Source organism: Mixophyes fleayi, chromosome 2, assembly GCF_038048845.1.
Source record: "Mixophyes fleayi isolate aMixFle1 chromosome 2, aMixFle1.hap1, whole genome shotgun sequence".
Classification (NCBI taxonomy): Eukaryota; Metazoa; Chordata; class Amphibia; order Anura; family Limnodynastidae; genus Mixophyes; species Mixophyes fleayi.
The window spans coordinates 145,032,485-145,044,550 of NC_134403.1; the positions used below are offsets into that span (position 1 = coordinate 145,032,485).

At 36.7% G+C, this 12,066-nt stretch overlaps 1 protein-coding gene across 1 annotated transcript in view; it reads right to left on the reverse strand.

Moving 5' to 3' along the window:
* AFF3 (ALF transcription elongation factor 3) overlaps positions 1 to 12,066 on the reverse strand; it is a 317,828-nt gene that overhangs the window by 85,621 nt on the left and 220,141 nt on the right. Inside the window, exon 7 of the mRNA XM_075200161.1 lies at positions 10,496 to 10,536. Within this exon, the coding sequence (XP_075056262.1) occupies positions 10,496 to 10,536 (41 nt within the window). The remainder of the gene's footprint in view (positions 1 to 10,495; positions 10,537 to 12,066) is intronic.

The following is a 12,066-nucleotide window of genomic DNA, read 5'->3' on the forward strand; positions in this document are numbered from 1 at the left end:
TAGTTAATAATAGTTATATGTGTATACACAGACATGCAAGCACACACATAAACATCTTGATTTGATTATCTTTTAATAAAATAAACATAATTTTTGGGTTCCCTTTAACTGTTAAGATAAAGTTATTTTATTTATCCTGCATTAACAATATTAATGTAAAACCATGACTGGCCAGTTTATTTCTATGTATGGTATAATAGGTCATCGGATTAAGTTTGCTACATTCAAATTTAATTTCTGTCAAATTCCGTGACTGCTGTATTGTATTTATATAAAGAAACAGCAACACAAAATATTTGCCGTCTGCATTTTCTGCAGAATTTGGATCATTATAATGCATAATGTGTTGTAGGAACTGTATAACACCAGGGTTCTGCTGACATAGGCTTGAGCATTTTACCATCAGCAAAATCACTAGGTATGTCAATAGTTTTGCTATGCATGGTTTACTCAAAGTAATTGGGTATATAAAAATCTCTGTATTACAACTTTTTTATGTGGCAATATTATTAATTTACATAAGCAAATCCAAAATGCTATAAGAAACGGCAACAGATTACATTAAAATTGTACTGTACACCATTAATGATGATCGTATTTCATTAATATGTATTTTTGTAAACAAACTGTCTATTTTGTAAAACTTCCCTGCCTACACCAAAGTTTCATCAGTCAAAAAAAAAAAAAAAGTACAACAAAGTTTAACAAAAACAAATGACTGAACAAAAAAAATCAATACACATTTCAGCTTTTTGTCTATGTAAAGACTTTAATCAGGAAATGTCAAACATGACAAAAGTGTAGCCACGTATGGATAAGGATTTTATTTTGTATATTTTAGTTTGAGACAAAGAGTGCAATGTGACTTAGTATTATGTGTATGTGAACATAGTGTGTACCTAATGAGGAACAAAGTATATACAGAAGGCGCATACCAAAAGTTATTATTATTATCTTTAATTTATAATGCGCCACAAAGGGTCCGCAGTGCCGTACATGACATACAAAAAACAGTGAGCCATGGCACAACATGATACAGAAAGAACAAAAAATGAACAAAAATATATACACAGACACAGGTAACATGGTAATTCAAATCAAATTATTACTGGGACAATGAGTGAAAGTGATGGAAAAATCAGTGAGAAGTAGACCGAAGCTTAAGAATATAGGGCTAGGGAAGCAGGCCAAGAGGTACAGAGGGAGATAGTAAAAATGAGCACACAAGGAAAGAGGGCCCTGCTCCTGAGAGCTTACATCCTAAAGGAAATGGGAGACACAAATAGGGTGGTACTAACTGAGGGGGGGGGGGGGGGGGAGAGTTAGGAGGCGGACTGATAAACTTGAATAAATAAATGAGTCTAAGGGCACGCTTGAAGCCTTTGAGAGTAGATGCTAGCTTGATGGAACGTGGAAGATCATTCCACAGCTGGGGAGCAGCCCGGGCAAAGTCCTGGAGAGGGGAGTGGGAAGAGGTGATCAGTGAAGCAGTGAGGCGGCGGTCACAGGCAGAGCAGAGGGGGCGGCTAGGAGTGTAGGTAGAGATGAGATTGGAGATGTAGGAAGGGGAGGATTGATTAAGAGCTTTAAAGGTAAGGGTGAGAAGTTTAAATGTAATTCTGTAGGCCATGGGGAGCCAAGGTAGTGACTGTTGGAGGGAGACAGCAGAGATAGAGCGGCGGGAGAGAAAAATGAGGCGGGCAGCAGCATTGAGATTAGACTTAAGAGGATCAAGGTGAGAATCAGGTAGGCCACAGAGAAGGATGTTACTAGTCAAGGCGAGAGATTACAAGCGATTGAACGAGGGTTTTCGTAGCTTCACTGGTGAGAAAGGGGCGAATTTTGGAGGTGGAAAAGTGTATATAAAGTTCATATAAAGTTCAATCATAGACCCTTAAATCAAGTAAAGTCCTTCTTTGATAAAACTCTTTCAATGATATTCCCCACATGTAACCAGACAGAGGTCATAAAAGAGAGAAAAAAAAAATCACATGTGTAGTAATCCTAAATTGATTTTATATCCACTTTAATAATCTATCACCTTAAGGATATAAATCCAGAATTGAGGTGAATTAAAGAATATATATCAATAGATCACCACGTGATAAATGTATTAAGATTTCGGGTTCAGGCCCCTTAAATAATACTTACTCCTAAATTAAGGAGATAAGTCATATTGAGGCATCAATAAAGAGTATGCAGGTCGTAGTGTCTCTTCAAAATGACCATATATTATGGACATGTGGAAGACAAAAGAAAATGGCAAAACCTGGGATAATACCTTCAATAATTTAATGTAACAAAAGAACAATAGGAACAATTAAAAAATCCTCGTATGAGGGAGGCAAATACACTCCTACCAGAGAGAAGTGTCGAGGTCAGCGTGTAAGATGTTTCAAAGTGTTTTGATTTCACGGGATACAGCAAACAGACCTCGTCCTCGCCCTATAGTAGAAACTGCTTGATGAAAGATTCAATTACCCAACTCGCTTCGACCCGACTGTCTGGGTCTTTATCAAGGCAATGTCAAGACTATAAGTTTGACATGAGTCTTTATGCCCTGAAAAGCCAATCAGAACAGTGAATTGCAGAGAATAATTGCAGATACAACACAGTTAAATTCATAAAAACTAATAAAGCCAAAGTCATAAAATACAATACCAAGAAGGAAACTTACAAAATGAAGTAATCCTACAAAAATAAAAAGATATTCGGTATACCAATTACGCGATGCACACTTGTAATGCCGGTCACATGACTCTGAATGCTCTAAACATTTATGAATGAACGCATATAAATCAGTAACAGAATACATAGCAAACAATCACCAATTAGTACATTTGTACATTAAGATATAAAATGATCAAACATAATAAAATGTACATTCAAGTATAATACTTCATTCAGATACCAGCATAATAAAATGAATCACATGATAAATTCCAAATCTTGAACCACAAACAGGAAACCTTTTCTATATTTTATAAGAATTCTGTTGGAATCAGTGTAACCTAATTCACATCTTAATACATGTTAAAAAGTGTATATATAGAGAATACAAAAAACTAAAAACTAGAAATCAGACATAGATCCACTGTATCTGGTAGGTCTCCCATCTAGATACTAACCCCATTTTTTCCTGCTTAGCTTCTCGGGCATGGCAGGTGGGATTCATTCTGGATAGAATGACTGATTACTTAGAATTTTAAACTATGTACAGTTAAAGGAGTGAATAGTAGATGAATGATAAAACATCAACATCCTAAGATAAACTGTAATAAGGATAATAGAATAATGCTCAAAAATATTTAGATTAACCACATAATTAAATACAAAAATAAAAATATTGATATATGTGGTTAAAAAAGGAGATCAATCTAAGAACATTTTAATTCGAAATCAGCATTAAGGCCGTTCGGTAATAGCGTATTCAGATCATAAATGCTTTTCATCTCTGCTTTCGCTAGCCTTTTCTCTAGATCATTACATTTCCAAGTGGCCCTAATATTCTTAATACCACAAAAAGATATAAAAGAGTTGATGTTACATTGATGGCTTTCCCTACAATGTGCAGATACAGAGTGATTGAGATATTCATTTTTAATATCACCAAGATGTTCACTGATCCGTACCTTTAAAGGACGGCTTGTTTTCCTGACATACTGTTTATGACAAATACATTCCAATAAATAGATGACATTTTTCGAATGACAAGTAGTAAATTCATTAATGGGATATTTCCCTCCATTTACCCTGGATATATAATCAGTGAACTTTGATTGGTTGCTTGTTATCGTTCTGCAAGGTAAACAAGTTCCACACCTATGGAAACCTTTAATTTTGATGGAATAGGGAACCTCATAATTGGGAAGAGAACTCCGTATAATTTTATCCTTTAAATTAGGTGCCCTTCTATAATATAGCCTGGTTTGGCTGGTAATATGTTCTTCAAAATAGGGTCACCCATAAGGACTTTCCAGTGCTCTTTAAAAATATTTTCATATCTCCTATGGTCCTTATTATATTGTGTAATGAAAGACAGATTATTTACTATTATTATTATTATTATTATTATTATTAATAGACCAATTTTCTAAGTTTTTCTTTGGTTCAAGGAGTTCAGATTTATTAATCTGACTAACCTTAATATGAGCTACTTCATTTGATTCTTTCGAATATCCTTTCTACAGAAACCTTGTTTTTAGTGTGGATATTTGTTGTAAAGAAGTCTCTATTTCTCTTTTATAGTGTGCACCTAGGCGGGCTTTGTGTGTGTATATATATATATATATATAACACATACATACATACTTACATATATAAATATACACATACATATATATATATACATACACATACATCATCATTTATTTATATAGCGCTACTAATTCCGCAGCGCTGTACAGAGAACTCATTCGCATCAGCCCCTGCCCCACTGGAGCTTACAGTCTAAATTCCCTAATGTAGACACACACTCACACTCACACACAGACACAGACAGAGAGGGAGACAGACAGACAGAGAGGGAGAGACTAGGGTCAATTTGATAGCAGCCAATTAACCTACCAGTATGTTTTTGGAGTGCGGGAGGAAACCGGAGCACCCGGAGGAAACCCACACAAACACAGGGAGAACATACAAACTCCACACAGGTAAGGCCATGGTCGGGAATCGAACTCATGACCCCAGTGCTGTGAGGCAGAAGTGCTAACCACTAGGCCACTGTGCTGCACTGTGCTACACATGCATACATATATATATATATATATATATATATATATGTATACATACATATACATATATATATATATATATATATATACACACACACACACATATATATATATATATATATATATATATATATATATATACACATATATATATACACATATGTATATACATATATATATATATATATATACACATACATATATATATATATATATATATATATATATACATACATATATATGTTAGAGATGTTCTGTTCTGTTTTGTTCTGGTTTTGGCTTTGGATCTGGATTAACTACGTGTTTTGGTTTTGGATCCCAATTTTTTTTCTAAAATCCCTATCTCTTTTTGTGTGCTAATATCATAGATTTTTGCTTTTTTTCCCCCTACATTATTATTAACCTCAATAACACTAATTTCCAGTCATTTGCAGTCAATTTTGACCACCTTACAGGTCACAATATTATTTTCATACACTTTCAAACAAAGACTGCAGCGACCTGGCTGGATGCTAAGCGACAGAGCAATGACTCAAACACACGGCAGTGCATAGCACATCTAGGAAACATTGCTACACAGCAGTGTCAGTAGAGAAATGTGGTGCAAGATGGAATTGTCCTTGGATCATGAAATCAGTTATGGTTCAATTGTTCGCTTCATTTGTTCCTTGCATAACTGGTAATTCTACAGCTAATACATGGCGACGAGCGTGGACCCCCCCCCCCCCCCAGGATGTGTGCTTTTATCAGACCCAGACCAATCCAGGGTGCCAGACAATGCACTAAAAAGTGCCATTGTAATTCACAGCAAAAAGCAAGTTCATCACTGAGCTTTGAATCAGCCCCAATTCACGAAAAATGATTATATAGTTAGATACCTTTAACGTAAAGTGCAGATTACAAACACTTTGTGCAATACTGATGAAACAGCATCAAAGTGTACGGTAATACATATACACGTCTATTTAGGCATCCATGCTTCCATTACTTCTGCAAGCAACGTTGTTCTTTGTTAATAAAACTGTTGTCTTTATACCGTTCAAAAAAATAACTACAACTTGCTTCCTCTTGCAAAGGATTGTTTAATAGTCAATTGTTGTAAACTACTAGTAGTCTTCTTGGTCTACTTCTGGGATGAAGAGTCACCCTCAACAGCAGCAGCAGTAGGACTAACGCTCAAGAATTCTTCTGAGGAATCCAGGATAGTGGAGGAGTCATCTAGCATTAGCAACTTGGATGCAAGACTAACCACGATCGCTACTGAAGATGTTGATGAGGACGGTGTTGTGGGTGTAGATTGCAGACGTCTGGATCTAGCTGAGAGAAGGGACCTAGCTGATGATGGACTGCTTGTTATTTTTTTAGCATAAGTTTATGATTTTCCCAACAGCTTTTCATGAACTCGCTTCAAATGGCGTAACATAGATGAGGTTCCTAGATGGTTAAGGTCTCTACCTCTACTGACTATGGCTTTACAAACGCTACAAATGGTTAGACAATGGTTGTCAGGATTTGGGTAAATAAAATTCCATTTTTTTTGGTCTTATGTCCAGGCATGACAATGGCCTTCTTCTTATCAAGAACTGCTTCCACTGGTGCAGAACTTAGACAAACAACATCATCCTCATCAAAATTATCATTAGCGCCGTCATCAGCTACACAAATATCCCCCTCATCCTGCTGCAATTCCAAAGTGGCATCCTCAATTTGTGTATCACCAGCTACACTTGGGCTGTTCAGGCACACATCTGCAGAAATGCTGAAAGAGGCCTTCTTTATGGGTACACTATCAGACAGGTCAGGATTACACATAGCACTTGTAGATACTTTCCTCAGGGATTTGTGTCATTTCTGAATCAGAACATACATTATCCTCTAATGCAATACTGTTTTCTTTCAGCCCGGCTTTTACACGTAAAACTATTTGGACACCACTTTTGGAGTCCAAATGAGAAGGTCTTGCTTGGTCATGACTGACCTTACAAGAAGGTGCCTCAGTGACAGTTGCAGAACTAGCACTCATAGAGAAAGGTGAAGGCCTCATTCTTTCCTTGCCACTGCGTGTGTAGAATGGCATGTTGGCAATTTTATTTTTTCTGCAGATAACTTTGCCTGGATTACAGGTCTTTTTTTCTTGACCAAGGTAAAAGGTGTTTTTTTACATTTTTGTTTCCCTGACTTAAAAACACTACGCACTTTAACATAGGCTTTAGCAGATGACATAGAGGGATTACTATCATCATGACTGGTGCCAGCAGCTGCTCGGTGCTCCTGGTCTTCTGTGTACTGCTGTGAATACATAATGATAACACAGTACAATGTGACTGCAGATTAAGAACAACATTGCCAATGCCAGCCCTATTATTTCTATTTCAGCAATGACAATTAGCAATGGAGCTCTCCTCTTTGTATGTTACCTATGTAACACAGTACAATGTGACTGCAGAATTAGAAGACCAAGCCTGCCAGCCCTATTATTTCTATTTCAACAATGACAATTAGCAATGGAGCTCTCCTCTTTGTGTTTTACCTATATAACACAGTACAATGTAACTGCAAATTCAGAAGACCAAGCCTGCCAGCTTTATTATTTCGATTTCAGCAATGACAATTAGCAATGGAGCTCTCCTGAATGTCACTGGAGAGTTTGAAGAACACTGCTACCCCTCCTCTTTCTTTTCTATCTATGACGCTGCCCATCTGCACTAGAGACTGCCAAGAACTGTACTACCCCTTCTGTGTCCCTCTGTGAAATGGTGCTGGATCGCCATGGAGGGCAGTACTTATAGAATCCAAAACTCGAGAGATCCGACAACGTAATGATAACGTTTTGCCTCGTTTTCAATTCCGAGGGCACGGAAAAGTACCAACTACTCGGACCTGATAAGTTTATGTTTTCGGTTCTCAGGGAACCGAGCCTAAGCTTCTCTAATAAATAAATAAAAATATATATAAATATATATATTTATATATATATATATATATACACATATAAATATATATATATATATATATATATATATATATATATATATAGAGAGAGAGAGAGAGAGAGAGATCAATATCATAGTTGCCTACTCTCCCGGAATATCCGTGAGATTTCTGAATTTTTGGTACTTCAGGGTTACACAGATGCACAGCAGTGCATCTAAGTTAGAGGTATATAGCTAAAAGAATATGTGTGACAAAGTGTGACAAGGTGTGACAAAGTAAAATAATATAGTCTTATTTAAGCTACATGGTGGAGGTGGTTTGGATACATTTTCTTTAATAGCTGTCTGGGTGTATCTGCAGTGAAATGGATCAAATACAGTACCTGATCCTCGCTAAGGATCATGTGGGAGTGTCCGCTGTCAATCAAGCTAGGTGGAGGAGGACTGTAAAGTATTTAAACCTGTATTGTGCATATATGCAGTGCGACTGATGCGAGATAGTGGCCAGTGACTAGGCAGGAGGACTGTGACTGTGTCCTAGCCAGATGTCCTAGCCTGGTGTCATCCTGACAGAAAGTGTGCAGTTTATCTGTGATGTGAACAATATAAGAAATATTTATTTATCAATAATTTGTTTGTGTCTGATATCTGCCGGCTGTTAGTGTCACAGTGGTATCACTATGTAATTACAAAGGTCATCTACAGCACAGCTAATTGCCCAACCAATTAGATGCAATGGTGGTGAATGAAATGTGTTCAATACCACTATGAAGTAAAAAAAAACTGTTATAAAACGGTCAGTTGCAGTGGGGAAAAAAATGCTGAAAGCAATACATTGTTGTCTGTGGAGAGACAGAGAAAAAGCAACATCTGTGAACTGGTCAGCAGCTGTTTGATTTGTAAAGAAAGCAAACTTTTAAAAACTGTTGGTTATTGTATTGCCACACCTGGTGATTCACTGAGTTGTGAGTTGAGTGTGCATTTCATTGAGATAAAAGCAAGTACAAATGCACTGATTATATGCAGTGAAAGAAGTGTTCACAAATGCAATTCACTGCAATTCAAATTAAACACAAATATGTCCTGTATCATTTGATACAATGATTATTATTTTCACATTTGACTAAATGTGCATAACTTGTATTAGAAAAACTTAAATGCAGAATTAACACCAGTGTGTATGTAGCCAAAAAGAACATATTCTTTTTCCTCATAAGTAAAATAAAAAATTGTTGCAAAACTAAGTAAAATTGTTTTGTAGATACACTTTTTATATTATATTAAAATGAATTCAGTTGTTTACTGATGTTCACAGGCGCAGGCTGGGAGAGGGAAGCCCGGGGGGCACACAGGCGGCCGCATCACATGACAGGGGATGTGGCCTGTCATGTGATGCGGCCACCTGTGCGATGTCATCAGATGCGGCCGCGGGGGAAAGTGCTGTATTTTGCATCCGGGGGGCGGCCGGCCGGCCTACCCCCCCCCGGCCTGAGTAGCGGTCTGACCGAGCGGCCCCCCGGGCCAGCCCGTCCCTGGATGTTCACCATTAGTCCATAAAAAAAACTAAAGTTTGTGTTCCTTTTTTAAATGCAGAAAAGTTCTGTTTATGAATTGAACATTGAGTTTACATTAAGAAAAATGTAAGCCCCAAACTACCACCTCTTTTGTGAATTACTAAATGTCCTCTAAATACAAGCAGTTTTCATCATTTATAGACAAGAATTTATAGATAAACTAAGAATGGCGAGCTTACTTTTTAACAAATATTAATAAGAATTAGGAGTAGCAAGAAAAAATAAAATACATTATTTTCTACGTCTGGTAGAACATGAATAGTGCACGCTGTATGCAAGTGTAGAGTCTCAGTTAATGAGTCAGTCAGCATATTATTTCATATTGTCCGGGAAACTGTATAGTGCAGAATGATTCTCAAATAGAGTTCCAGCATTTGCATACAGTGTATGCTGTTTTTTTACGCTCTCTCTTTAGCGTAGGTAACATACACAAATTCAAGAGTTTTTCATTTTTATACTTACATGTTCAATTATGCCAAATGGGATAATTATCCCAAAAATTTCTCTTTTAAGACACTAGTTGTCTCTGTACGCTGGTATGACCATGTGGTCCTGTGTCATGCACACAGTAAACTGTGGCTAACAGATACTGGCCCAAGATGTGGACCGTCTACAAAGCCCTGATAACATAAATAGGCAAATAAACTTTCATGGTACACCCTAGACACAAAATATTGCAGATTTGTTTTCATATTTCTTACAGTAACTTGTGATTCATAAGAGACATTCTGCTTTTACCATCAATATAACTGTCAAATAAAATTTTCTACATATACATTTAGTCTTATGCTGCTGTTACTACCTGTAAAATGATCATCTGTCTGGATTACAATATCTATGACAATATGGCCAGAGACACAGTTGATTTTTTCCAGTCTGTCCGATCAATATTCAATCACATTTTAATAAGAAGGTCCACTATGATCACAAATTATCAGTTTATCTGACCTATTGTAGAATACCTGCTTTTTTGGAATGCCTTGTTTGTTAGCCTAACAATATATATGGTGTACAATATAGTTAGTGCACGCACCTGTAATATGCTGCCCCTTATTAAAATTCAGTAAATTCTAGCATTGAAGTGTAACTACTAGTTCCGTGACTCGTCTTAAAGTTGCTTTCTGGATTTAACCAATAACATTTTAGTAAATAAGGCACTTTGGTCACAAAATTTGTCTATGACTTAGATACCACTGTAAACAAGTGTCTATGTTTTATGAAGCAATTTATGGCTTATAAAAATGTTAAAAGGTACCTGCCACTTTGGACTCCGATGGCTTGTCCCTGGGTTGCTGGCTGAGAAAAAAATAGACCAGAAATATTGACTTCACATTCCAAGAAGCTGCAAGATCATCTGACTTCCTATCCAAACACTTGAAAAGATTCTACATTCCAACATGAACAGCATATAGGGATAAGGAAATATTCTGCTTACCAAATTGTTCTAGACAAGTCTATGACAAAATACATAATGTAAGAGGCATGCTGAGCTTAAGACTTTACTTTTAACAACTCATTATTGGTATTCAATGATGTTGTGCTGAGGGGTCCCTATTATAGCTTACTTGTGCTTAGTGCATGTTAAAAAAAGCCACGCAACAATGTTTTATGGTTTTATCTTTACAGAAATCACTATGAAAGTAACTATAGACAAAACCATTTTTATGAATTATCATCTTTAGAACTAATGCACTACAATTATTTACTTTAATTCCATTACATGTACTACAAGGTTTAAGATTTCCATGCAAAAATACACATTAACAGATGCCCACTCCACAGCTCCATATCTCATCGAATCACCCTTTTTCTAGCAAATTTGCACAAATAAAATTATATTTAAACTTCCCTGAACAAATTGGGTGAGCTAGGCCACTAACAGAGGTATCTGGATTTGCATTATTGGAACCTGTAAGCACACAAATTTTAGCACCATAAACTCTATCCAACTTCTCCACCTCATAAGCTTACATAGGTGAAAATAAAAGCATATTGTCAACATATTTAATAAGGGTGTAAGATGGTATAGGGGAAGGATATGGGAGGAGATGGAGAATAGGGCCTGGTGGAGGAGAAAGTCCACAGGCACGGATAACTGGTTTTGGGAAATGAACGAGAGTGGAGTATTGTTGATATAGGGTAACCATGAATGTCATGTCTTATTAAACAAGGTGTGAAAGGCTTGTTATACTTCACTAGACGTACAAGTATTATTTATTATGGAAGGAAGCACAGGGGGATCTGGGTCAATTTGAGCAGAATGGCACCAGCATAGGTCTGAGGTAGCTGGAGTAAAATTATGTACCATTCAAGGGACTAAAAAAAACCTGTAATTTGTATATATTTTTCTTAGTTTGCACACAGGTTCTGGTGTATAGAAATCCAGCTTTCAGGGTTACCACAATACCCTGTTCCCATTGGACCTTGTTATGAATTGTCCCCAAGAAGGGGTTTATGTTTTTAAAGGGTCAACACTAGTTCGTTCGAGGTGGAGTGAACTAAGCAGGATTAAAGTGTATAGTGTAACTGGGAGGGAATCTACAGTAACAACATTGATGAAAGTGTTTGCTTGTGAGTCTAGTCTGTAAGTATGAGAAGGTGGAGAAGTTCCCCAAGAGAGGAAGATCATTTAGGAATCTAATTTTCCCTGGAATCCAGTAAAGAATTAGAAATTTAATATCAGTATGTACAGTTTAGGCCATAGAACTGCTCCTGGCTCCTAATATCCTAATTATTTACAATAGGAGTTGCATTATCCACATTCTTTATAGTTGCTTCAATTCTCGGCGGAAACGAAGAAAATCCTGCGGTCTGCGCACCATTATC